The following is a 27037-nucleotide window of genomic DNA, read 5'->3' as shown; positions in this document are numbered from 1 at the left end:
CCCTGTCACCGGCGTGGTAGGAGCCATCCGCTGCGTGAGCTCTGTGGAAGTGGCTAGCCTAGCACATTCTCTGATCATGGTGACTTCATCAGGGTGCGAGGAGCGCTCGAGCTCGGTGTTGTGAGTTCTCTAAGCCTCTTTTGCATGTGTTGCAGCTCATGCCAGTTACTGTGGGAGAATGAATGTGAGAGAGGTTCTCAGAGAGGATGGCCACCTCAGTGTAAATGGGGAAGTGCTGTGTAAGTATGGCTTCGTTTTCCTGTGAGCGTCGGTCGTGGAGTTGGCCCCACATGCCGTCACGTTGGGCACTAGCAGAGAATGAGCGGCCCGTGTGACATGGTGGTCCTCACTGATGACGACGGGCTGGTGGAGCTGCTGCTTAAGCCCCCATCACAGAAGCTCATAGCCACCAGATTGCATTTGCTTTGATTGTTAACTGTCTTGTGTGTAATTGAGTTTCCTAGTTTTTCAGACTGCCGTTGCCGTGCACAGCTGAGATGGACAGAGTTTGCTTGTGAATCCGCCACATTCACTGCTTGTCACCCACAGGCGACGACTGTAAGGGCAAGAGGCACCTCGACGCATACACAGCTGTCCACTTGCAGTCGCCACGGCCGCCCAGGCGGGCAGGGACCCTCCGGCACATCTGGGCGTGTGCAGGTTGTCTCTCGCCCCGTCTCCATCTCATCCTGCCCCGTCACCACGCTATTTGCGCCTTGTGTGGTTTGTGCTTGGAATTCAAGTGCTTTAAAGTCTTGCTGTAAAAACTGACAAGAATAGTATTAACTTTGGTTTAAAACAGGGTGAATCTCTCTCGAAAAGATTCCTTGTGAATTGATTTTTTGGAGATGGAGTCTCACTCTGTCGCCCAGGCTGGAGTGCAGTGGTGCAGTCTCGGCTCACTGCAGCCTCCGCCTCCTGAGTTCAGACAATTCTGCCACAGCCTCCTGAGTGAAGGATTCTTTTTGTGTTTTTAGTAGAGACAGGATTTCGTTATGTTGGTCAGTCTGGTCTTGAACTCCTGACCTCAGGTGATCGACTTGCCTCGGCCTCCCAAAGTTCTGGGATTACAGGTGTGAACCACTGCACCTGGCCTCCTTGTACATTTATTTAGGATGAGTTAAACATTTGAAAAGGAATGTATTTGCGGTGAGATTGAAAGTTGAGAAAAGGTGAGTCCCTGCTCACCCCACTGTGTGGGAACTGGAACTGGGGCTCGCCGCGGCTGCACCTCTGCCCTGTGCCGCTTTAGTGGTTGCTGTCTGTGCCCCAAAGCTTACATGAGCACATTACTTGTTTCCAGTCTACGCTCAAAACTTTCTTGGCAGAGAGACACCCTTTTTTGGCATCTTAAAAAAAAAGTTTCAAAAATAATTGTCTCATCTGCTAATTAATAAACGTAAAGCAATTGATTTTTCTGTTAAATTCTCATAAGCCATACTTCTTTGCATGCCAGCCATGTTGTAATTACATAGGTGCAGGAATTAACATATAGATGTTAAGTCAGTGTGAGGAGAGAACCACCCACCATGAGATCTGGAACAAAACTTACTTTGGGAGGCCGAGGCGGGTGGATCACTTGAGGCCGGGAGTTCAAGACCAGCCTGGCCAACATAGCAAAACCCTGTCTCTTTAAAAAAAAAAAAAAAAACTGGAACAAAACGGATTTCATGAGTTTCCTGCTTTTTGTAATGTGAGGTTTGATACTAAGTTGATTGTGGTGCATTCCATCATCCGGTAGTGCCGTGTTACCCTTCTGAAACACTTTTTCACTAGAAAGTATTAGCCTTTAGAATAATGTGATTTTTGGTCTTTGAGTAATTATTTTCTCACCTAGAGCGTATGAACTGCAGGGGTCTATGGAATTTCAATCTGCTTTAAAATATGGTACTATCTTTCCAATATAAACTGTGCTGGCACCAATGGCCAATATTTATAGGGTGGCTTCCAACCGCTGCCCCCGGGGTTTTGTAAGGGATATCTGCATTTTACATCTGAAGTATCTGCAGGCAGAAGTGAGTGAAAATATTAAATATAGAACTGAGCTTTTCCTATGGTAATGTCAGTGCGGTATTGCCAACACTTACAAGAGTTACTTGGTTTTCGTATTTTTTGAGGAGACTCGACCCACCGACGTGGGCTCTGGTGAAGTGTGTGGTGTGGGTATCCCCGCGGTGCCATCAGTGCGGAGGCTGGTCTCTGGCGTCTGTCTGCGGCCTTACACGTCTTCTCTGCGCAGGTTACTTCTTGCTGCAGACTCTGCGCAGGATCGGAGCTGCGGGCCGGGCTGTGTCTAGGACGGCGTGGTCGGCCCTGTGGCTGGCCGTGGTTGCTCCAGGTGGCTATTTTGGGTTTCTGTGTTGCGTTCTCTCCAGAGCTTCTGGCAGCTAAGCACCTGCACTCGATGATTTACCTAACCAAGTAAAAATCTCATGTAGGCTCTCATGCTTTGATCCTTGGCGTAACGTGTCTCGTTCCTCATGATGTAGCAGTGTTAACTGACTCTACTTGCTGCATGAGCGCCCTTGGTTTCTCTGGGGTTGCGTCTGGGGTGAGTCCGGCTGCTTGAGTGCCCTGTGCAGGGCACAGAATGCATGGATCTGGGGCTTGCTCTCCTGCATCCTGTCCTGCGTGTTCATCAGCGTGATACGTTACTGCCTCGCCTCTCCTGCATCCTGTCCTGCGTGTTCATCACGTTACTGCCTCGCCTCTCCTGCATGCTGTCCTATGTATTCATCAGCGTGGCACGTTACTGCCTCGCGTGGCAACTAGCATCATGGAACTTCTTCACCTCCAGCTTCATCTTCATGTGCTTCTTGCTTGGCCTTCACAGAAACAGTCCATTTAGGAGCTTGGTTTTCCTGAGAACATTTCCTTAGAACGTTTGGTGTTTTCTCTTGTAGGGAAGGCAGCCTCCGGAGTGTTCTGGTGGCTAGGGATTGGATGGTACCAGTTTGTTACTTTGATTTCTTGGCTGAATGTGTTTCTTCTTACCAGGTAAGGAAATGGATATCATGTCAGCTTGGTGCTTTAAAGAACCAATTTTGTGCCATTCGCAGGCTCTCATTTGATTTGTTATTTTATAAGGATTTCGCTTATGTTCACATAGTGTTTGTATATTTTACAAAAGTGCCTTTATATTCTTATTTTTCAAACCAACCTGTGAGGTAAGAAAGGCGCAGATATCATTAAGGAAAACAAGTGTGCAGAGGTGAGGCAGCTGGAAGGGCCTGGGCAGGGTGGGGACCCAGGTCCAGGCTCCTCCCCTGCTGCAGTGCCCAGTGGCGCCAGTCACCTCGGGAGACTGGTGACCTGAAGGGGCAGAGACTCAGGGCAGCTCAGGCCGTCCCCACAGCACCAGAGAGTTGGTACCATAGGTCTCGAGGACGCCGTTGTACACTAAGGTTCTCCTGTAGGCGTCACAAGCCTTGTAGATAAAACCGTAACTGCTTTTCTAACACTGGGGGGTGGATTTTGCACAAAATTATCTAGAGGGGGAAAGCAGATTGGTGAATGCTGACTTTCATTTTTTCCAAATCAAAGGTTTTCATTTTTACCCCCAGGTGCCTTCGAAACATCTGCAAGCTTTTAGTCTTGCTCGTCCCACTCCTCCTTTTACTCGGTAAGTCAATCCAGGGGCTAAGCAATACACATACATGTAACTTAGTGGAAAAAAATGAGCGTGTAAGTCCATGTTTTGAGAAACGTGGTGTACCTGTGTGCGTGTGGTGGTTATTCTCTTTTAGCAGGTCTCTCCTTACGGGGCCAGGGCGATTTCTTTTCGTTCCTGCCTGTGTTTAACTGGGCAAGCACGCATAGAACACAGCGGGTGGATGACCCCCAGGATGTATTTAAACCCGCGACTTCTCGCCTGAACCAGCCTCTGCAGGTAAGAGGGTAGAAGGGCCTGTCAGTTGGCACCGCACATGTGAGGTCTTCAGGGACGCGTCCACACTGCTGTAAGTCAGGCACTGCAGTCAGGTGCCCTGTTGTAGGAAATATTTTTAAATGTCAGATAAGCAAGTCTTTGGAGCTCCTTAAGTGTTCTAAGAGTTCAAATGCACATTTAAAGTACTCTCATGATTCAGTTAGTTTTAATGTAAAAAACATTATAGTATTCATTACTGTGCAAACTACAGAAAGTACAGAGAAGCAAATGAGAACCACCCATAGTCAGGCACGTAAGGATCGAACCTGATACTCCAGGTTTCTGTGGATTCCTCCATTTGTGTGCTGTGCACCCCAGAGCTGGCGTCTTGCTGTAGGACACTGTTTGGAGGTTTTGACTGACTCTGCTCATAGTGACTTGATTACCTGGTTTCATTCCTCTCTTACCATTTCAGGGTGACAACGAGGCTTTTCCATGGCATTGGATGAGTGGCATGGAGCAGCAGGTGACCTCCCTGTCTGGACAGTGCCACCACCATGGCGAGAATCTCCGAGAGCTGACCACTTTGCTTCAGAAGCTGCAGGCTCGGGTGGACCAGATGGACAATGGCGCTGCCGGGCCATCAACATCGGTCAGAGATGCTGTGGGACAGCCCCTGAAGGAGGTGAGTGCTGCCGGGCTACCGGGCTCCACGGTGACACCAGCGCGCTTCTGGGTGCCGTGTTCTCTCTCTTTGGGCGACAGAGGGGATGGGAGAGGTGTCGTTGTGACAAGGGGTTGCACTTTCTGTTCTTAGTTGTTGAGAGCAGTGTGCCGGGGAAGGAGTGGGTTTCCCATCGTCTGCTGATGACCAGGAGGTGTGGCTTCCATAGCACGCGTGGAAGTGGTGGGCAGGAGATGTGTGATAACTCCAAGCGGGAAGTCTGGCGGTCGTGGAGAACCGTGGCCTTTCCTGTCCTGTTCTCCAGATTGCCCTCTTGGTGACAGGTCATGGCGCTCTGTCCCTGCAGACGAGACGGCCACTGAGTGTCCCTGTAGACAGGACGACCACTGAGATGGACACATACTGTCTCACGTGGGCCCCAGACGCACTTCGCCTCGGAGGCAGCCCAAGATGCTCCCGCCCACCGCAGGGATTGCGTGGGGGGGCCCAGGAACCTCTGCTTCAGAGGATGCCCTCTCTTGTAAAGAAAATAGTCGATAGCTTTTCAGAACAGTTTAGTGAAAACTAAATTGTATGTGGCCTGAGCTCATTTTAGTACAGATTGAGCCCATTCTTAAGCTGTCTTCCAGCACGTGCCTGTCTGGGTGTGATCATGGCAGTGATTGGAACGCAGAGCAGGGCTTCCCTCAGAAGCGGTGCACGCAGTGTTAAACGCTCAGCCACCTGGCAGCGGGCAGAGCCTGGTACCTGCTTCCCGGAGCCTCTAGCTCATGTTTGCATCTGCACTGCCTAGTGGAGGACGCCACTACTAGCATATGGTCGTTACATTTTTGTCAGTCAACACCACATCGAACTTTAAATGGCAGGTTCTCACTTGCATGGCCCCATTTCAGGTGCCCAGTAGCCACGAGTGACTGGTGCTGCCCTGCTGGACAGCACAGCTGCAGCACGGCCCACCGTGGCCCGAGGTGGGCATCAGGCCCTCACGGGGTTTGCTGTGTCAGTGCACTGGGCTCAGGCCTGTGGTCCCAGCTACTCAGTAGGCCGAGGCGGGAGGGTCGTCTGAGCCCAGGAGGTGGAGGTTGCAATGAACCACAGAGGGGACCTGTGGTTCAGGCTGGAGTGCAGCCGTAAAATAAATAAATATATAAATAAAGATCTCTGTAGTTAGGGATGAAGATGAGGATGTTGTTATTAAGCGGATTACTCCTTTAGGGTCTGTGCCACATTGCAACCGCAGATTCTCTGATTGTCGACATTCCGTGTAGAAACGCCTTGGCCTAACTTGCCAGGTTTTTGTTGCTTAGCTTTCTCCATCATTTGTTCACCCCTTTTCTTTCCTAAGACTGACTTTATGGCTTTTCACCAAGAACATGAAGTGCGCATCTCACACTTGGAAGATATTCTGGGAAAACTGAGAGAAAAATCTGAGGTATTTATTTTGCACCTTATGCTTTTTTAAAATAAAAAGAAAATCAACTATGGCTCATATTTTAAAGCCCCTGGGTCATTTAATGTTCCTCTTTTTAGGCTATTTGCTGTTGTGTAAAGTGGAAAGAAACACTTGTTCTCTGTCTGGTGTGGCAGGGGCTCTGGGACTCTAACGTTTAATCGGGCGTGTAACTCACTCATCCCTGTGTCTCGGCACAGAGTAGGGCTGCACACGCCAGGAGGTGGCTCTGCCAATTCCAGGCGGCCTCTGGGTTCCCATCCAGCTTTTTCCGGCTCCAGGGTGCTTCCTCGCTGCCACACACCCCCTTGCAGTGTCTTTAGAGGGGAGATAAAGGACCTGAACCTTTTGACAGACAGCACTAGCTTTGGGTGGGAAGGCTGGGACCATTAGTTGCTGAGAATGCCAGGGGAGGGGCCGGGCCTCTGTGCTGCCCTCAGCCCTTGGGAGTTAGGGTGGGGCTCAGGTTCCGGCTCTTTGTGTCTCTGGTGCTTGACACAGAGCCTGGCGTGTCACATGTGCATGTGTGTATTGAACTACATTGAGAAACGTGGTGAGCCTAAGGGTTGTCTTTAGCACGCCCTTTTGGGAATCTTGGGACCTGCTCATGGATTATGGAACCTGTGAGATCAGGCGGGTTTACTTGGGAGGGAGATGAGGGCTGAGAGGAGCAGGCAGAGGGGAGAATGTACCTGCCTGCGAGGGTCTGCGGGGCGCCGCCTCCTGTGTCCACTCATGAAGGTCTGCGGGGCGCCGCCTCCTGTGTCCGCTCGCAAGGGTCTGCAGAGTGCCTCCTCCTATGTCCGCCTGCCCTGGGCCAGGCTGTGGAGACCTCCGTGGAGTGAGACTTGGGGCTGACGCCGGCACTCAGCATGGTGCTGCTGTCAGGTTGCGCGGATGGCACAGGCCAGCATGGCTCAGCTTCATGTGTGCCTCTGCCGTGTCCCTGTCCTTCACGGTTAGAACACACTTTGGAGGTGTGACAGGGAGCTGACTCCCAGCCTGGGTGCTGGTTACGGGAGCTGCATGTTCTGAGCCCGCCAGGCCGTCCCCGTGTGATTTGTGCTCCTTTCTGCACACACTTGATGAAGGTTACTTTCAAATGTACAATGAACACTTCCTACCTGCCACCCACAGGCGGATCTGGACTTTGAATTAAAGGGGGTGTTTCAGAGAAATCAATGGAGTTTTAAGTATATGGATTTATGAAAAGTTAATATATAACTTAAGTATTTCAGTAGATTATTTCTTGTATTTTTTAGGCCATCCAGAAGGAACTAGAACAGACCAAGCAAAAAACAGTCAGGTAGGAGGATTTGGAAAACACTCACTTTTGTCTTCTGTGTGTGTGTGTGTGTTTGTTATGTGGAGCGGCAGCAGAGTGATGAACGAGGGGACACGGGGCCGGCCTCCACTGTGGGTCACCTGAAGGCCCTGAGGTTTGTGCTGACAGACACTCCTGCTGGGCTGCGTGAGGACAAACGGGTCCTGAGGGACTTGCCACATCCCCTTCCGTGTGGCATGGACCTCCGTGTCAAAGGTGCTGCCCTTGCCCCTGCTGTAACTTCGTCTCCAGTGTGCTTGCAGGGCCACCCTCAGGGAGTAGGTCGAGGCCCATCTTGCAGCCCATGCCATAGTGGGTGTCATGGTGGGCTCTGCGCCGGGCCTGCGCTGGCACCGTTGGCATCTAGGTGGGTGGGGTTACAGCTCAGCCTCATCCCTGCTGCTCCTCCTGGTGGGCAGGACACCTGCTTCCAGAACCACCCGATTTGTGCTGGGCATGTCACGGTGGGCCTCTGCGTGGCTGTTGGCCCTGCTGCCCTTGGAATTCATGGCACATCCGGGTCCCTCTGCGCTTCCTGGGGATGCTGGCGTTTTGCTCCTCGAGGACTCCAGGTGGCTTTCTTCCACACAACTATTGATTTGCCTGAAGCCTGCTTAAGTGGAGTGCCTCCCTCTCACAGGTGTTCCCAACACGGCAGCCTTGTCTGTCTTCCTTAGTTTTATACACACAGCTCATACCCCCACAGCCCTCCCCGCTTCTAGATTGGGCAGCCTTGGCTTGGTTGTGGTTTCCCAAGGTCCCCGCATCTGCACTCAGGAGGGTCCGTCCTCCCCTGTGCCCCATGTTCCTCCTCTGTGAGGACAGGTGTGAGAGCTGAAGCAGTTTTCTCTTCTTCCAAAGCTTTTATTTCAATAAAAAGTTGCTTTAATACGGTAATATGTCAGTCCTAAAGTGTTGATCCGGGAATGAGTTTTTTGAGATATGAATTGTTAGTATCTCATTAAGTATGTGTACCTATAAAGGCCTCAAGTGATCCGTCTGCTTCGGCCTCCCAAAGTGCTGGGCTTATAGGCATGAGCAACCGTGCCCAGTCCAGAAATAAAGTTTTTAGATGCTTAAATCGTTTTCAGAGAGAGCTCTCACTCGCCACTGAGAAACATCACTAGCAGCATTTTTGTAGGTAGCCTCCTTGTGCAGTGTGGATATTTGTATGTTACAGACATAAATTGATGCAGAAGATGACCTCTCTGGGATTTTTATTGGAAACTGGCATTCAGTTTCCATGTTAGTGTGGCACAGGTTGACATCTGTACAGTTAGGACACCCAGGAGTGGGATCGGGTCCCCTCAGCCTGTGTGTAGTGCGGGAAGTGTGTAGGCTGGGAGGCTTGTGTGTGACCCATTCTCACTGTTGGATTCCAGTGCGGTTGGTGAGCAACTCCTGCCCACGGTTGAGCACCTCCAGCTGGAGCTGGATCAGCTAAAGTCAGAGCTGTCCAGCTGGCGACACATGAAGACTGGCTGTGAGACAGTGGATGCTCTACAAGAAAGAGTGAGCTGCTTGCGTGTTTACTTTTTGTTTTATAATAGAGTAAAAGAAAACCTGATGACTTAGGTTTATTAGTTGTTTAAATTTTTTTTTTTTTTTTTTTTTTTTTTTGAGACCGAGTCTTGCTGTGGCGTGCAGGCTAGACTGCAGTGGCACGATCTCGGCTCACTGCAGACCACCTCCACCTCTTGGGTTCAAACTCTTCTCCCACCTTAGTCTCCCGAGTAGCTGGGACTAGTGGCACGTGCCACTATGCCCAGCTAATTTTTGTGTTTTCAGTAGAGACGGGGTTTCACCACTATGGTCAGGCTGGTCTCAAGATTCCTGACTCCAAGTGATCTATTTGCTTCGGCCTCCCAAAGTGCTGGGATTACAGGCCTTAGCCACCCACCACGCCTGGCCTAAGTTGTTTAATTTCAACTTCCTTTAAAAACTTTTTTGACTATATGTGAACTTTTTAAATATTTCAAAATAACTAATTCAGCGCTCTGTAGATTTTCCCGTTCCCGCACCACCGCCTGTCAGCACCCACCGTGCGTCTTTCCAGTCTCCTTGGTGTGCGTGCAGCCCAGGGCCAGCGCTGACTTGTGGCTGGGTTGTTGCTGTGTACCTTTCATTAAATAGACCCACCTTGAACCTGCTGCTTGCTCTGTTTCATGTTAAAACATATCATAGACATTGCTTCAAGTCCATCATCCTTAGGCAGAGGAGAAAATCTAGACATTTAGAGCTGCTTAAGAATGAAAACACAATCATTTGGCAAAAGTCGTCAAAGTCAGACAGTAGATTGGTAAAGGTATTTGCAATATGTGTGGTAAAATTATCTCTGATGGGCAGAGAGCCCCTAGAATTGGTAGGAAGAGAAGCAGTGGCGACAGAGAAAGCGTGCGATAGGCTGGGCGCGGTGGCTCACACCTGTAATTCCAGCACTCTGGGAGGCTTAGGCGGGCGGATCACCTGAGGTCAGGAGTTCGAGACCAGCCTGGCCAACTTGGTGAAACCCTCTACTAAAAATACAAAATTAGCTGGGTGTGGTGGCGTGGGTCTGTAATCCCAGCTACTCGGGAGGCCGAGGCAGGAGAATCGCTTGAACCTGGGAGGCGGAGGTTGCAGTGAGCCGAGATCACGCCATTGCACTCCAGCCTGGGAGAGAGTGAGACTCTGTCTCAAAAAAAAAAGAAAAAGCCAATGTGCCATCAGGGAGCTGAGTCCTGCTGATGGGACTTGCAGACTACAGCAGGCTCTCATCTGTAGTCTACAGGCCCACGAGGACGCCGGCTGCTGTCAGCACTGGCCAAGGCAGCGGGCTTTCCCCTGGCCAGGAGGACTGTCACCAACCACGGCCTCGGGGGGAAAATCTTAGGATATTCACCAGTGACAAATACCTGCACTCTTTGAAACGCACAACCATGCCCTTGGGAGTCATCCTACAGAAATAAAGGCACCAGTACAGAGGCCACACAGGCAGGAGGGTTAGCGCTGCGAAGTTAGTGTGGGGAGAAGTGAGGGTAGAAAGCAGCCACGTGCCACTGTTAGCGGGTGTGGGCTAGAGAAAGGTGTGTCCACACGTGGAGCGTGGGAGGGTGGCTGTGATGAACGGCTGTGCCATACATAGGCTTTGCCATTTCCTTCACGGTCTATTGTTACAAAGCAAGAAGAAAAAGGTATTTACATATGTGTTTGTGTGCGTAGAAATAACACGGGGCGTATTTAGCATACATGAAGCTATAATTTAGGTTCGTTTATATGACTGTTTTCTTACCAGACCAAGTTTGTTGATGGCAGGGCCTCTCCAGTGCACCTGTGTGCCTAGCTGCAGGGTGCCCGGCGGGTGCTTGCTGGATGGACATGCACCTCCGGATGGTGTGGACATGCCCCATCGCATCTTGCAGCTCCTAAGATGCAGGTCGTCCTCATCCCACGAGCTCGCCTATTTCTGTTCTTTTTAACGTGTTCCTGCATTATTGGAGAGGTTCTTAAATTTAATACGAAGGAAAACACTGTCACAATGACATTCTAGATTTCGAGAGGATATATAATACTTCTGAGATATCTAAGATAATGGACTCAAAGAATGGAAATGATTTAGTTAAAATAGTAAATTTGTGTCTCTCTACTGTTTTACTAGGTGGATGTGCAAGTCAGAGAAACGGTGAAACTCCTGTTTTCCGAAGATCAGCAAGGCGGCTCTCTGGAACAGCTGCTACAGAGGTTCTCGTCGCAGTGTGTGAGCAGAGGCGACTTGCACACGATGCTGCGAGACCTGGAGCTGCAGATCCTGAGGAACGTCACCCACCACATTTCCGTGACCAAGCGGCTCCCAGCCTCGGAAGTCGTGGTGTCTGCTGTGAGCGAGGCGGGGGCGTCTGGAATAACAGAGGCGGTGAGTTGGCGGCAAGAAATGCTTACAGTCCATTCTCTGCTGAGACTGAAGACCTCGCTGTGAGGCGTGGATGTTGATGTGTTGTTTTAAGAGTGGTCTGGCTGGGGTATGCTTAGCTGACATAAGTGAGATGGGATGTGCCTGGGCAGTGTGCCGTGTATGGAGGGGCACCTGTGCGGTGAGCTTCAGCTCTTGCTATCGATGTCATTACTGAGCTGCCTCTTGGGAGTTCTTTATACTTTGTGAATCTTTTTGTCCGAAAGAGCCCATCTGCCTGTGTGGTGGCCACACCTTCTGAAGTTCCATGAAAATGTTTCCGTGTATTAGTCTGTTCTCATGCTGCTAATAAAGACATACCCAGGACTGGACAATTTAGAAAGGATGATTGACAGTTCCACATGGCTGGGAAAGCCTCACAATCATGGGGGAAGGTGAACAAGGAGCAAAGTCATGTCTTACATGGCGGCAGGCAAGAGAGCATGTGCAAGGGAACTCCCTTTATAAAACCATCAGATCTCATGAGACACTATCAGGAGAACAGCATGGGAGAAACCCCACCCCCAGGACTCAGTTTCCCCACCTAGTCTCCACCACAGTGTGGGAATTAGGGGAGCTGCAATTCAAGGCCATGACTCGGTTCCCCCCACCCAGTCCCCACCACAGCGTGGGAATTAGGGGAGCTGCAATTCAAGGCCATGACTCGGTTCCCCCCACCCAGTCCCTACCACAGCGTGGGAATTACGGGAGCTGCAATTCAAGGCCATGACTTGGTTCCCCCATCTAGTCCCCACCACAATGTGGGAATTATGGGAGCTGCAATTCAAGGCCATGACTTGGTTCCTCCCACCCATTCCCTACCACAGCGTGGGAATTAGGGGAGCTGCAATTCAAGGCCGTGACTTGGTTCCCCCTACCCAGTCCCCACCACAGCATGGGAATTAGGGGAGCTGCAATTCAAGGCCATGACTCGGTTCCTCCCACCCAGTCCCTACCACAGCGTGGGAATTACGGGAGCTGCAATTCAAGGCCATGACTCGGTTCCCCCATCTAGTCCCCACCACAATGTGGGAATTATGGGAGCTGCAATTCAAGGCCATGACTCGGTTCCTCCCACCCAGTCCCCACCACAGCATGGCAATTAGGGGAGCTGCAATTCAAGGTGAGACTTGGTCAGGGACACAGCCAAACCATGTCACTCAGTAATACCTAAATTCCCAGAATTTCCTGTGTTCCAGGCTTGAAGTCTCATCTTTCCTTTATTCATGTTTTATGGCGTCTGGGGGATTTTTCTGGTTCAAAGATTGATGGCGGCCATGACTGAGCCCTGGGGGAAGAGACCTCGTGCCGTCCCATCTCCATCCTATGGCCTTGGCAGTTAGGTACAGGACTGGAGTGTGGAGTTACTTCTCTCATGCCGAGGATCCCCTACATAGGTTCCATTGAGAAAATGCTCTAATGTAAGTGTCTGGTCCTCATCTATGGCACTAAAACCCAAGTCTCTCCTCTCCTGTTCTGGTGTTTGGTGGTCTGTCCTCGTGTCTGTCCAGCAAGCACGTGCCATCGTGAACAACGCCTTGAAGCTGTATTCCCAAGATAAGACTGGGATGGTGGACTTTGCTCTGGAATCTGGTGGTGAGTAAATAGACGTTCAGATTACTAAGTGAGATGGTCACCTGTTAGCAGGGGTGTGCACTGGAGAGGCTGTTGCTGCCCCACGTCCAGCAGTAAAGACTCCTAACGTTTACACATCTGAGAAAAGGCATGTGATTCTGGGCATGTCCCTGGTGTTCTTTCTTGCTGGCCAGTTGTGTTTGGGGGGCACAGGTTCTCCCCTGGAAGGGCTGGGGGTGCATGCTTGTGGCTAAGTCAAGGTTCACAGCACAGAAAGTTTGGTCGACTTCACTCTCTCCTGTGCTGTGATCGGGGATTGTTCAGTGCCTTCAGGAGAGACTCAGCAGTGACCACACAGCTCTCCCCGAGGGTGTCCATTCAGCAGCAAGACAGACTGGGAGCAGGAGCAGGCTAAGCAAATGGAATGATGGGGGCAGTGTTTCAGGACCTCAGAGAAATACAAAGGCCGCTGTGGTCAGGGTCTGGGAAACCCTGCAGGGGCACAAGCCTAGGCCAGACCTCTTGGGGCAGATGCATTTGAAAATCAGAATCGCAGCTGAGGAAAGTCTTGGGGTCCACACAGCCCCTCCATGGGGAGTGGGGCAGCACACCTGGATCAGACACGAGCATTTCCGAAAGAACCATGAGAGGAGAGCTAGACCTGCTTCACGTCTGCTCAGGGAAGGTTTGCACCACACGTGTTATGGAAATCGAAATCTTGGTTTTCTGAAGGTTTGTGGTTTTTTTTTTTTTTTTGAGACAGAGTCTTGCTCTGTTGCCCAGGCTGGAGTGCAGTGGCGCGATCTTGGCTCACTCCCAAGCTCTGCCTCCCGGGTTCACACCATTCTCCTGCCTCAGCCTCCCGAGTAGCTGGGACTACAGGCGCCCGCCACCACGCCCTGCTATTTTTTTGTATTTTTAGTAGAGACGGGGTTTCACCATGTTAGCCAGGATGGTCTCAATCTCCTGAGCTTGTGATCTGCACGCCTCAGCCTCCCAAAGTGCTGGGATTACAGGCATGAGCCACCACGCCCAGCCTTTCTGAAGTTTTTAAATGTAGGATTTGCAAATGTGGGCTGGGAGACTCACATTATCACTCAGAATATGCTGAGTTCAGTACACGTTAGTGCGTGGAGGGACTGGAGAGTCTGCAGAGCAGGAGGGATTTCTAAAACCCACGATGGTGTAGGGCTGGGTAGGGACTCTGCCGCGTGGTTGTGCAGGAACCTGATCCCATTAGTACGGGAGCAGCTGGGTTTGAGTTCAGTCATTTGCCACCCCGTGGGTTCTTCCTGTGGTGGCTGCAGACTGAAGTCATAGTAACAATGGCCAGATTCTTCCAAATGGTAGATGTCAACAAGGCTACTGGCTTGATCAGTGTGTGTGTGTGTTTAAAGTGACCTTTTTAGAACATTAAGTGCTTTTAGTTATATATTTTGAAATTCAGTGATTTAGGAAGAAATTATTTTCCATTAAGAGGCATCAATTGACATGAACCATACAGTTTGAGCCGAGATGTCATTTATTCTTAAAACTCTAGTTAATCCTAACAGGTTTCTGTGTACCTCAGAACATTGGTAATCCTGAGAAGGCTGCACTGAAGGTTCTGATACTGAAGAAAACATTGATTGGCACTTTGTGAGTTAGACGGAGAACAGGATTTTTAAAAAGATAATTCAGTGGTTTGGAAATTCGGGTCTCAAGCAGCTACATTAAAATCCCCTGGTTTTCCTGGTTAAAGCATCAGTTTCTGGCCGGGCACGGTGGCTCACACCTGGAATCCCAGCACTTTGGGAGGCCAAGGCGGGCGCGGATCACGAGATCAGGAGATCGAGACCATCCTGGCCAACACGGTGAAACCCCATCTCTACTAAAAATAAAAAAAAACTAGCCGGGCGAGGTGGCGGCGCCTGTAGTCCTAGCTACTCGGGAGGCTGAGGCAGGAGAATGGCATGAACCTGGGAGGCGGAGCTTGCAGTGAGCCGAGATCATGTCACTGCACTCCAGCCTGGGGACAGAGTGAGAAAAAAACAAAAACCATCAGTTTCTGCCTCTCCGGCCCGTGGTTCACCAGCGCCAGGGCCCCTGGAGTGCCGCCCTTCTGAGCTTGCCCTTGCTGCCTGGTGTTGCGTGCTGCCTTCAGGGCCAGCTTGGTTTTTGTTTCTTGGGGGTTTTTTGTCCTGCTATGACAACAACATTCTGCCTGCCCTATTTCCTATTGAGGGCCAAGCTGGACTTGTTTTTTATGCTTCCTCTTATTATTGAGATGTAATTCACACAAAAATTCACCATTTTAAAATGTACAGCTCTGTGGTTATTAGCGTATTCACAGTGCAGCCATCACCACTGCCTCACCCCAAAATCTTTCTGACCCCCGCTAGGAAACCCTGTACCTGCCAGCAGTCATCCTCACGGCCCCAGCCTTTTCACTGTGATTGGTAATTACTGTGACGGAAGGTCTGCTCTTCAGGGCCTGAAAGCTCACCTGCCAGGTGACACCAGGCTCAGTTGTGTGCTTTATTCTTCATTGAGAAAAACCAAGGAAAGTTCATTCAGAGTAGCTATCTCTCTAGCAGTAGTGGGGGAAGGCCAGTATTGTAAGAATTTCCCAATTTCAGTAAGTAAAAATTCTGTATCCTAAAGCACTTGTAAACTCTTAACACTCAATTTGAGAAAGGACAATTAAGAAAAGGACTGGTCTAAAAGTAGGAGGTTCTTTCTATATGTAAAAACTTGAGAAGTTTAAAAACACTTTTTTTAACCCTAAAATATTTATTAGCTGGTATTAGATAACATTCTTTGTCATTTTCAAACTTATGTATTTTAATGGGTTCTTAACTAATTACCTATTTTTTAGTTTTTGTGGATACATAGGTGCATATATTTATGGGGTGTGTAAGATGTTCTGATACAGGCCTGCAATGTGAAGTAAGCACATCATGGAAAACGGGGTACCCATCCCCTCCAGCATTTATCCTTTGAGTTACAAACAATTCAGTTATACTCTAAGTTATTTAAAAATGCACAGTTAGGCCGGTGCAGGGGCTCACTGCACTTCGGGAGGCCGAGGCAGGCGGATCACCTGAGGTCGGGAGTTTGAGACCACCCTGACCAACATGGAGAAACCCCGTCTCTACCAAAAAGATACAAAAAAATTATCCGGGTGTGGTGGGCGCCTGTAATCCCAGCTACTCGGGAGGCTGAGGCAGGAGAATCGCTTGAACCCAGGAGGCAGAGGTTGCAGTGAGCCAAGATCGTACCATTGCACTCTAGCCTGGACAACAAGTGAAACTTCATCTCAAAAAAAAAAAAAGCACAATTAAGTTATTCACTGTAGTCACCCTGTTCTGCTATCATACAGTAGGTCTTATGCATTCATTTTTCTTAGAGACAAAGAGTCTCTGTTGCCCAGGCTGGAGTGCAGTGGTGCAGTCTCGGCTCACCACAACCTCTGCCTCCCAATTTCAAGCGATTCTCCTGCCTCGGCCTCCTGAGTAGCTGGGACTACAGGGGCACAGCACCACGTCTGGCTAATTTTTGTATTTTTAGTAGAGATGGGGTTTGTCCCTGTTGGTCAGGCTGGTCTGGAACTCCTGACCTCAGGTGATCTGCCCGCCTTGGCCTCCCAAAGTGCTGGGATTACAGGCATGAGCCACTGCACTCTGCCTCATTCTCTTTCTTTCTTTTTTTTTTTTTGACCCATTAACCATTCCCACTTTCCCCAAGCCCCAACTCCCCTTCCCAGTCCCTGGTACCACCCTTCTACTGTCTCTGTCCATGAGTTCAACGGTTTTGGTTTTTAGATCCCACAAATAAGTAAGAACATGGGATGTTTGTCTTTCTATGCCTGGCTTATTTCACTTAACATAAAGACCTCTGGTATCCATCCATGTTGCAAATGACAAGCCTTTTTTTTTTTTTTTTTTTTTTGAGGTGTAGTCTTGCTCTGTCACCCAGGCTGGAGTCAGTGACGTGATCTTGGCTCATTCCCAGTTCAAGCAATTCTCCTGCCTCAGCCTCCCAAGTAACTGGGATTACAGGCGCCCGTCACCATGCCTGGCTAATTTGTGTATTTTTAGTAGAGATGGGGTTTCGCCATGTTGGCCAGGCTGGTCTGGAACTCCTGACCTCAAGTGATCCATCTGCCTCATCCTCCCTAAGTGCTGGGATTACAGGTGTGAGCCACTGCGCCTGGCCTGCTCTCATTGATTTTTATGGCTGAGTAGTACTCCATTGTGTTTATGCAACCCATTCATCTGTTAGTGGACATTTAGGTTGCTTCCAGATGTTAGTCATGGTAAACAAGTAGTGCTGCACCAAAGATAGAAGTGTGGATCTCCCTACGATAGACGGCCCTCCTTTCTGTTGGGTATGTACCTCGGAGTGGCATTGCTGGGTCATATGGTAGCTCTGTTGTGGGTTTTCTGAGGGACCTCCGAACCGCTCTCCATGGTGGTTGTACTAGTCTCCATTCCCAGCAACAGTGCGTGAGGATTCCTTTCTCCGTGTCCTCACCAGCATTTGTTACTGCCTGTCTCTAGGATAGAAGCCATTTTAACGGCGGGGAGAGGAAATCTCATTGCAGCTTTTACTTGCATTTCTCTATCAGTGACGTTGAGCACTTTTCTTGAAAACATTCTGAGTAAATCCTTAAGAGGTGCAATACTATTGCTTCCAAAATAGTGGAACTGGGCCCTGAGACTGATCTGAACTTTGCTTTAAGGTGGCAGCATCCTGAGTACTCGCTGTTCTGAAACGTACGAAACCAAAACGGCCCTGATGAGTCTGTTTGGGATCCCGCTGTGGTACTTCTCGCAGTCCCCACGCGTGGTCATCCAGGTGAGTGGCCGCCGGTGGCCGGAGCTGCTCTTCAGCATGGGCTCTGTTAGTGTTCACAGGTCGTACGTCCCCAGCCTGGCAGAACTTCGTGAGATGAACATGTCTGTGGAACTGGTACCGCAAGCAGCAGCAGTGTTCCCACACCGAGGAGTCCCCGTGTAGCCTCCACGCTACACGTCTGTTGGCTTGGGTTTAGCGTCGCAAAGATGGGACCGTGTGGCACATGCTGGTCCCGTCGGCCTTCCTCCCTCCCTCTTTTGGGTGGTCCAGCCATGGTGGTGTGAGTGGCAACTGTTCCTGCTCAGGGCTGTGGGTCTTCCGTCACGAGAGTGTCAGCTGTGCTTTCTCGGGTGTTGAGAGAGAATAGGTGGGGAGGCCCTTGCTGTCTGGCCTCGGTGTAGGCCTTTACCCCCCGTCTCCCAGGCCTTCACCCCCCGTCTCCTGGACGTTCTGCTGTCGTCCTTATTGTGTACTGCTTTTCTGTGGCTTCGTTTAATACTTTATACTATTGACTGTACAAGTTTAAAGCACTAAAGGATGGAGAATTTAAACAGATAGATCTATTTTGCCTCAGTACTCAAATCCTGCCTAATATTCATGACATGTTTTGAAGAAAAGTCCAGTAATTCCTTGTATGTGGAACAACGCCAAGACAGCTTTCACTTGGAAAACACAAGTCCAGCCTGAAAGAATTCATGACATGCCCGTGACCTGAAGTTGAAGGTCCTGCGGGACTGTCGTCGTCATGATCTCGTCCCCAGGCCACCCCGGTGGAAGTGTCAGGTTGGCGGGACTGTTTGGCTTTCTGTGGCCATCAGCAGCACACAGACTCACCAGCACTTTGCTCCCGAGGGCGCAGCCGGGAGCCCTCCTCACTGCAGGCAGATGCAGCCTCTGCTGCCGTGAAGCCACACAGCCCTGCGCTTGGCATGCAGCTGGTTTTTCCGTGCCAGCTCGCGAGCGCCACCGGCACAGTCTGTGTCACCCGGCAGGGCCGACAGGTTTCCTGCATGGGGTTGCCACGGTGTTCCTGCATGGCGGTTCTCCTGCTTCTGGCCGTAACCTCCTCCTCAGCGGGCTTGGTGATCCTGACCCTTCCAGAGGAGCTCACTGGCCCGCAGCGTCGTCAGCGTGATGCTGGTGGGGATCTGGGGGTGAGAGTGCAGCGTGGCTTCAGTGTCTCAGAGACTGAGGGAGAGGGTGGAGCTCAGCCCTCCCTGGCACAGTTCTCTCTCGGCAGGAACTGCACGTCCCTGGAGGGGCAGACTTCATATAAACTGCCGTCACTGTGATGGGACTGGACCGCGAAGCTGTCGGCTCCTGGGAAGTAAAGAGAACGTTTACAGAACGTAGGGACAGCAGATGGAAGGGACCACAGTGGAGCCTCGCCAGAGGGTCTCTCCAGACCTTTGGGCGAGGGCGTGGCCCAGCTCACTGCACGTCGGGGAAGTTGCTGTGGTGCCACACCGAGGAATGTGCCAGCATGCTGGGAAAGCCTGTGCACAGCAGGGTGACTCACCAGGCGTTTGGCTGCAGCACTCCCAAGAGGGGAACCAGGGAACCTCAGTGTCCCTCCAGCACCCTGAGCTGGCAAGGGCTAGGCTCTGCGCTGGCAAAGGGAGAGCAGTTCAAGGCTCAGCTCCATCTTCACAGCGCAGCAGAAGGGTGGCTTGGGGGCTGAGGGGCAGTAAATGCACAGCTGGCATAGAGGAGAAGCCGGCGGGTACGTGCCCATTGTTCACCGTCTCGTCTAAACATGAACTAACGTGTGTGTCATTCTCACACACCGAAGGCAGGCTGCCTGCATGGCGGCCTCCTCCATTGCACACAGCAGCATGACTGCCTGGACACAGCATCTGCAGCTTCTCAGCCAGTCCCTGTGTGTGCCTGGGGACGTCGCGCTGTGAGGCGTGCTCTCGGTCGCATCTGCATCCTGCAGTTCTGTCCCTGCACCTGGAGGTGGAGGTGCGACTGCAGGCCAGAGGCAGATGTGTGCACAGTGGGCTGACCTCGCCAAGCTGCGCTTCTGGGGCTGCACGCCGCACCGTGGCCGGCGGTGAGAATGTGCATCTCCCCAGGGCGTCAGCGGCAGACTCTGTTAGACCCTTGATTTGATGTTGGTCGGATAGGGGGCAGTGGTGGTTCCCTGTGATGTTGTCCCTTCTTGCTGTGCAGGGTGGAGGGCATCTTCCCACGACCGAGGACCACTGACGTTCACCTTTTCTTTGAAGTATGTTGTATGTCTGACCCATTTTTCTTTAAGGTTCTGGTCATTTTAACTTTTATACAACATACAGGCTGGAGATAATGGCCCTTTGAGGAGTGAATTACAAATGTTTTTCCCAGCTTATCTTCGGATTTTGCTCATGGCAGTTTCTACCATGTAAAAATTATTTTTAGCTCAGTATAATCAGCCTTTCCTCTTACTGCTTCTAAGTGGGTAAGAGCATGCTCACACTCCGAGTCCTCATGTTTTTCCTTTCCTCAGCCTGACATTTACCCCGGTAACTGCTGGGCATTTAAAGGCTCCCAGGGGTACCTGGTGGTGAGGCTCTCCATGATGATCCACCCAGCCGCCTTCACTCTGGAGCACATTCCTAAGACGCTGTCGCCAACAGGCAACATCAGCAGCGCCCCCAAGGACTTCGCCGTCTATGTGAGTGCACGTGGCTGCCTCTCCTCCTCCCACACCTTCCTGGGAGTTCCCACAGATGAAAGCAAGTGACGTGAGCCCACTGGGGACGGCTGCCTCCGGCCGCCCTCTCTCAGCAGATTCAGTGTTGAGGGGAACATTCTAGTGTTTTTCCAGGGAGGGTAACTTAGAAATGGCATATTACCTGATGTCCACTTTACGTGCAGTACTACACTGACCAAGGCAGACACACCTAAGGATTTTGCTCTTCGCTGCCTTTGCCAGGTTGCCTGTGACAGGTGTTCGGGCAACTGGGTGACATGGGAGCAGCTAACTGACAAGAGGACTGCCATGATCCCAGCCCCAGAAAAACCCACCATTAATACTGTGATACTTTCTGGTTTCTTCCCCATGCCTTTTAAAGAATACAGTTGAGTCTGTAATCCCAGCACTTTGGGAGGCCAAGATAGGCAGATCACCTGAAGTCAGGAGTTCGAGACCAGTCTAGCCAACATGGTAAAACCTGGTCTCTACTAAAATATACCAAAAAAAAAAAAAAAAAAAAGCCAGGCATGGTGGTGCACGCCTGTAATCCCAGATACTTGGGAGGCTGAGGCAGAAGAATCACTTGATCTAGGAGGCGGAGGTTGCTTTGAGCTGAGATCGTACCACTGCACTCCAGCCTGGGCAACAGAGTGAGACCCTGTCTTAAAAAAAAAAAATTACAGTTCAGACAGTAGTGTTTATGAACCTTTAAAATTTTCATAAAACATTTCATAAAAGTATTACTGCCCTTAAAAAAAATTGGCCAGGCGTGGTGGCTCACGCCTGTAATCCCAGCACTTTGAGAGGCCGAGGCAGGTGGATCACCTAAAGTTGGGAGTTTGAGACCACCTTGGTCATCATGGTGAAACCCATCTCTATTAAAAATACAAAAATTAGCCGGGCATGGTGCGTGCCTGTCATCCCAGCTACTCAGGAGTCCGAGGCATGAAAGTCACTTGAACTTGGGAGGCAGAGGCTGCAGTGAGCCAAGATTGAGCCACTACACTCCAGTCTGGGCAACAGAGCGAGACTGTGTCGCAAAAGGAAAAAAAAAAAAAAGGAAATTGTATTACGAGCGTTTTTCCGGGGCAGTTAGACTTTATGGCCATCCTCAAGTAGCGTCAATCCTCCGTGTTTATCTGGCCGGTTCTCCTCTCGCTGAGTATTTCTTTCCCTTTTCTGCTTCCCTGTGTAACTGCCGCTCCTTTACACCTTCATAATCCCCATGGACAAGACACTCACAAGTGGCGTCACGGTTTCAGAGGCCAGCAGCATGTTTTACGGCCAAGTCAGTGCACTGTGTTACTAGCGTTTTCTTTTTCTTTTTCTTTTTTTTGAGATGGACTTTCGTCTTGTTGCCCAGGCTGAAATGCAGTGGCGTGATAACTCACCACAACCTCTGCCTCCTGGGTTCAAGCGATTCTCCTGCCTCAGCCTCCCGAGTAGCTGGGACTACAGGCCACGCCACCACGCCTGGCTATTTTTTTTTTTTTTTTTTTTTTGAGACAGAGTCTCACTCTGTTGCCCAGGCTGGAGTGCAGTGGCGCAATCTCAGCTCACTGCAAGCTCCGCCTCCCAGGTTCACGCCATTCTCCTGCCTCAGCCTCCCGAGTAGCTGGGACTACAGGTGCCCACCACCTTGCCTGGCTAATTTTTTTGTATTTTTAGTAGAGACGGGGTTTCACCGTGTTAGCCAGGACGGTCTCGATCTCCTGACCTCATGATCCGCTCGTCTCAGCCTCTCAAAGTGCTGGGATTACAGGCGTGAGCCACCGCACCCAGCCCTGTATTTTTATTTCACTGGTGATTATCAGAGGCAGTAATTACTCACTCGCTGGAATTTCTTTAGATCTAGGGAGCTGGAACTCCCTAGAAAGTCCTTTCCCATTTCAAAACAGATATGCAAATAGTCCCCTGTATCTTCTGCTAGTTTTCTGACTCTGGTAAAATACAACATAAAGCTTACCATTTTATTTTATTTTATTTTATTTTTTATTTATTTATTTTTTTTTTTTTGAGACGGAGTCTCGCTCTGCCGCCCAGGCTGGAGTGCAGTGGCCGGATCTCAGCTCACTGCAAGCTCCGCCTCCCGGGTTTACGCCATTCTCCTGCCTCAGCCTCCCGAGTAGCTGGGACTACAGGCGCCCGCCACATCGCCCGGCTAGTTTTTTGTATTTTTTAGTAGAGACGGGGTTTCACCATGTTAGCCAGGATGGTCTCGATCTCCCGACCTCGTGATCCGCCCGTCTCGGCCTCCCAAAGTGCTGGGATTACAGGCTTGAGCCACCGTGCCCGGCCAAAGCTTACCATTTTAATAAGTGCACAGTCCAGTGACATTAAGTCCAGTCACACTGTCGTGCTGCCATCACCACTATCATCTCCAGAGCTGCTCCATCTTCTAGTCTGAATCTCTATCCCCACTGAGCCCTGACTCCCCACACCCCAGCTTGGCCCAGCACCCCCTTCTGCCTGCTCTCCTGCTGGAGTCGGTCTTCTGTGGCCCCTCCTCCCACTAGTGAGGCCTCGTCTCCCCAGGCTCAGCAGGTGCTCCAGAGCTTCCACTGTGCAGAGGGCAGCAGCTGAGCATGGTCTGTGCATCGGGCGGGGTCACTTCTCTGACACACATGAGTGTGTCCTGTTTTGGCCACAGTTTTCCTAATGTGTATAATGGGGGGAATCGTGCTGACCTCAGGACGTGTCATGGGTTATGTGAAGCCCTCAACAAAACATACCCCTTCCTTCCAGGGAAGGCCTCATGACTGTGCCGTGGAGGAGTGACTTTCTCTAACTAAGTGGAGGGAAACGGTCCTGTTTGCTCAGTGTTAGCTGTGGAAGGGAACAGTCCTCTCTGCTCAGTGTTACTTTTCCATTAGTTCATGATTGTATGGTCTCGATTTCAGGGATTAGAAAATGAGTATCAGGAAGAAGGGCAGCTTCTGGGACAGTTCACGTATGATCAGGACGGGGAGTCGCTCCAGATGTTCCAGGCCCTGGTAAGAACCGGGACTTGCACTGCCCTGGGGTCTCTTGAGTCCCACAGCCTCTCGTGACAGCAGGGCCCAGCCGGCATCAACAGACTGGAAAGCAGCGTGAGGACCAGCCTTTGAAAAACGTTAACCTGCGTTTCCTGGCTTTGCATTAATGAGCCTTTCCGTGGCTAATAGAGTTCTCAGTTTTACCCGTGCTTCATGCCCCGTGATACATTACTTACAAGGATCATATTAAAGAGTTAACTTCCGGCTGGGCATGGTGGTTCACGCCTGTAATCCCAGTACTGTGGGAGGCTGGGGCGAGTAGATCACGAGGTCAGGAGTTCAAGATCAGCCTGACTGACCAACATGGTGAAACCCCATGTCTACTAAAAATACAAAAATTAGCTGGGCGTGGTGGCACGTGCCTGTAATCCCAGCTACTCAGGAGGCTGAGGTAGGAGAATCGTTTGAAACCGGGAGGCAGAGGTTGGCTGAGATCGCGCCATTGCACTCCAGCCTGGGTGACAGGGCACGACTCTGTCTCAACAACAACAACAAAAGGTTAATTTCCAATTTAGCTGCTTCCTGTCAGACGTCATATTTGGGGAAGTGATTGGGCTTGGGGTTATAAATACGAAATACATGTTTTGTTTTGTTTTTTCCTCCTTGATTTCAGAAAACACCCGACGACAGAGTTTTCCAAATAGTGGAACTTCGGATTTTTTCTAACTGGGGCCATCCTGAGTACACCTGTCTGTATCGGTTCAGAGTTCATGGCGAACCTGTCAAGTGAAGACAGTACTCATTATTTTTGTACATTTTTGTATATACTGGGACAGCCTGAAACACTGGAATCCTTCGTGGACGAGGGCATATACACTGATGGGACAGTGCCACTCCTTCAATAAACGTGGCTGCTGGCCAGGGACTAGAGCGTGTGACGGGCGCCCTGGCACCACCTGTTGGGTGCTCACTGACTGCATGTGCAGAGGGGTCAGCAGCAGGGGAAGCGTGTTGAACACGTGTCTCAGACGCTCCTTGTTTTTAATGGGAAGTTCTTTGTATTTGCATTTCCTTGACAACAGGAGCAAAGCAGAGGAAGCTGAGAGTCTGGCGTGTTCTTGACGCTTTGGTCTTGAGCCTTGCACTGGCTCTTCTAAAGGACTTTTGGAGGGCAGATAATTTCATCTGTTAAATCCAACACACATTTCTTTCAGGGAAAAACAATGTCACCAAATTTTCAGAGTTCTAAACTCCTTTCCTTCAAGCCGGGATTTTCCTTTATTCAGCACCAGTACGTACTAAGTCTCCAGATGGGGAAATGACTAAAATGGGTTTTTCTGCTTTGTTTGCTCTACTTCTGAGAAGGGTTTCCAGTCTGGACTCGCTGTACCAATATCCGTGGTGGAATATGGGAGCGTTTCATTCTCCTTGTAGGCTGAAGTCAGTCTGACTTGAAGGAGGCTGGTTTGGATCTAAGCAAACACCCAGATGGGGTTCTTTGGTCTCAGCAAGGCTTTTCCTGTTGGGATTCACAGTAAACAGAAACCCAGAAATCTCACCTTGGGTGTTTTCAGGGGTCGTTTTGAGTTTTGCTGAATAGGGAGCACGAGATACCCTGAGCCTTCCTCTCTTTACTGGTGGTGATCAGAGGAGCTGTCTGGTGTGTCAGGGTCGTGAAGCCGTTACATTTCAGGACGATCCTCTTTCCTTCAGCAGCACTTCTTACTGGCTCTGGCTGGAATCTGCCTTTTATCACAGCTGTCACCATTCTCACGTGATTCTCGTGAGACTCTCTGGTTATAATTACTATTTAATATTTAGACTGTTTTACTGAGCAGACTTTATAATAATGAGATATCTGCAAGGCACTTAAAGTGTTACAGATGTTTTACCTTAAGAATTATTTAAGTTGTGTTGGGTTAAGACAGTTTTCGGTGTACCGTAAATGTTGTTTTTTCAGAAAAAGACAAAACGATGGTGCTGACTGGTTTTCTGTATATTGCACAACAGTCCTCAAATCCACGAAACTATTCATACATCAAGCAGCATTTTTTTCACTCTCCTTAGAATTGGAACTATGCAGTTAAAGCGGATAAAATGTACAGATGTTTCATATATTACAGGTTACATATATAAATCAAAATTTCCTATATAAAACTGATTTGGGATTTGGGGTGGAAATATTTTGAATATTTATTTTTAAAGATGCAAGATAGGACTTTGTGCAATGTATTTTTGTAAATGCTTTTCAAAATATCTGTCTTTGGTAGTGCTGCTGCTGCTGCCACCAAATTGGTAAGATGCTATTAAGAGGTTTAAATAAAGAGTTTTAATTTTTAAAAGTTCATGGGATATAAACAGTATTTCTTTTCTCAATTTATCTGTCTCTGCCCCCGGGATGTGGGGAGGGACTGGGTTTGCTGGCTGTTGTTGGCAAGCTCTGTGGCACAGCCTTTGAATGGTAACCTGTCCTCCAAGGCCTTGAGGCCTCAGGTGTGCTGGGCATCTCTTTCTGTAGGGCACCATTTCCACTTGGAAAACGGACTGAATTACAAGTTGCTTGATGGGCAGAACGTTAGGAGATGTGATGGCTTTCCTCAGGACACAGTTTTCATCGCTGCTTCGGTAGCTGAAAAGGCAGGTGCTGACACCAGGTCACAGGTGATAGCACACACACCACACTGTTTCGCACCTGGCTTTTCCCCAGTTACCAAGTGTGTCCCATAAGAACCTTTTTTTTTTTTTTTTTAACAGCTGTTTTTGTCCATTGTATGCACAGCTGGATCATGGTGATTCAAGCAGGGCCCAGCTTAAAGGCTTGTTTCCTCTTTTTTATTGTAAACAATGCTAACCTATAAGGTCGGAAGTCTAACGGAGTCTTCAGACCAAACCGCTTTCAAACCCCAATGCTTACAGCCAAGCTATTTCCAAACCCGCATGGCTAGGGCTGGGCCCCGGGTCCCGTTTCTAACTCTCTGCCTGGGGTTGGACCCCGTTTCCGCCGCCTGACGGGGCTGGAAGCTCTAGGCCGACCCAGTTCCCCCTTCGAGCAGGGCCCGACCCTTGGGGAGTGACTGTCCGTCAACCCAGGCACAGCCGCAGGTCCCCAGCCACGGCCAGGGAGGGACCACAGGTGGCTTTTCGAAGAGGAGGAAGGCAGCTCAGCTATCCTAAAAGGTTTTTTTGTTTGGAGACACAGTCTGGCTCTGTTACCCAGGCTGGAGGGCAGTGGTGCCATCTTGGCTCACTGCAACCTCTACCTCCTGGGTTCAAGCAATTCTCCTGCCTCAGCCTCACAAGTAGGTGGAATTACAGGCATGCGCCACCACACCCAGCTCATTTTTGTATTTTTAGTAGAGACGTGGTTTCGCCATGTTGGCCAGGCTCCTCTGGAACCCCTGACCTCAGCTGATCGGCACCTCGGCCTTCCAAAGTACTGGGATTACAGGCGTGAGCCGCCGCGCTCGGCTCTATAAACGTATTTTTAATTTAAACATTTTACACGTAGAGCTCAATGGCTGCTGTTAACACCAAGCGCGTGGGCAGGGCCCCACCCCAGGACGCTCCCTGCTCAAGGTCAGCCGCCGCCGCCGCAGCCTCGGGCTCCCCGCCGCGCCGCACCAGGCAGTTCCACCCCACCGGCCATTGTGGCGCGAGCCAGTCCCGGCCCCGGGTCACGTGCCGCGCCCCGCCCCGCCCCGGGCCACGCGTTGCCT

At 50.3% G+C, this 27037-nt stretch overlaps 1 protein-coding gene across 31 annotated transcripts in view; it reads left to right on the top strand.

Annotated features, from left to right (window-relative positions):
* Positions 1–25666, top strand: part of LOC105483427 (Sad1 and UNC84 domain containing 1) — a 57359-nt gene extending 31693 nt beyond the window's left edge. For 5 of the 31 annotated variants that reach the window (XM_071095468.1, XM_071095479.1, XM_071095459.1 and 2 more), the window contains 16 exons: positions 156–239; positions 550–660; positions 2240–2338; positions 2904–2997; positions 3564–3622; positions 3747–3889; positions 4344–4553; positions 5899–5985; positions 7266–7309; positions 8710–8839; positions 10965–11219; positions 12767–12851; positions 17554–17669; positions 20158–20325; positions 23247–23339; positions 23995–25666. In XM_071095468.1, coding sequence (XP_070951569.1) covers positions 156–239; positions 550–660; positions 2240–2338; positions 2904–2997; positions 3564–3622; positions 3747–3889; positions 4344–4553; positions 5899–5985; positions 7266–7309; positions 8710–8839; positions 10965–11219; positions 12767–12851; positions 17554–17669; positions 20158–20325; positions 23247–23339; positions 23995–24111 — 1895 coding nt within the window. In that variant the 3' untranslated portion in view covers positions 24112–25666. The remainder of the gene's footprint in view (positions 1–155; positions 240–549; positions 661–2239; positions 2339–2903; positions 2998–3563; positions 3623–3746; positions 3890–4343; positions 4554–5898; positions 5986–7265; positions 7310–8709; positions 8840–10964; positions 11220–12766; positions 12852–17553; positions 17670–20157; positions 20326–23246; positions 23340–23994) is intronic. The other 26 variants (XM_071095460.1, XM_071095469.1, XM_071095467.1 and 23 more) reach the window with 9 other exon arrangements.
* Positions 25667–27037: the final 1371 nt, after the last annotated feature.

Source organism: Macaca nemestrina, chromosome 4 (genome assembly GCF_043159975.1).
Source record: "Macaca nemestrina isolate mMacNem1 chromosome 4, mMacNem.hap1, whole genome shotgun sequence".
Taxonomy (NCBI): domain Eukaryota; kingdom Metazoa; phylum Chordata; class Mammalia; order Primates; family Cercopithecidae; genus Macaca; species Macaca nemestrina.
The sequence above is the reverse complement of the archived record's forward strand: the minus strand, read 5'-3'. Positions and strand labels throughout refer to the sequence as shown.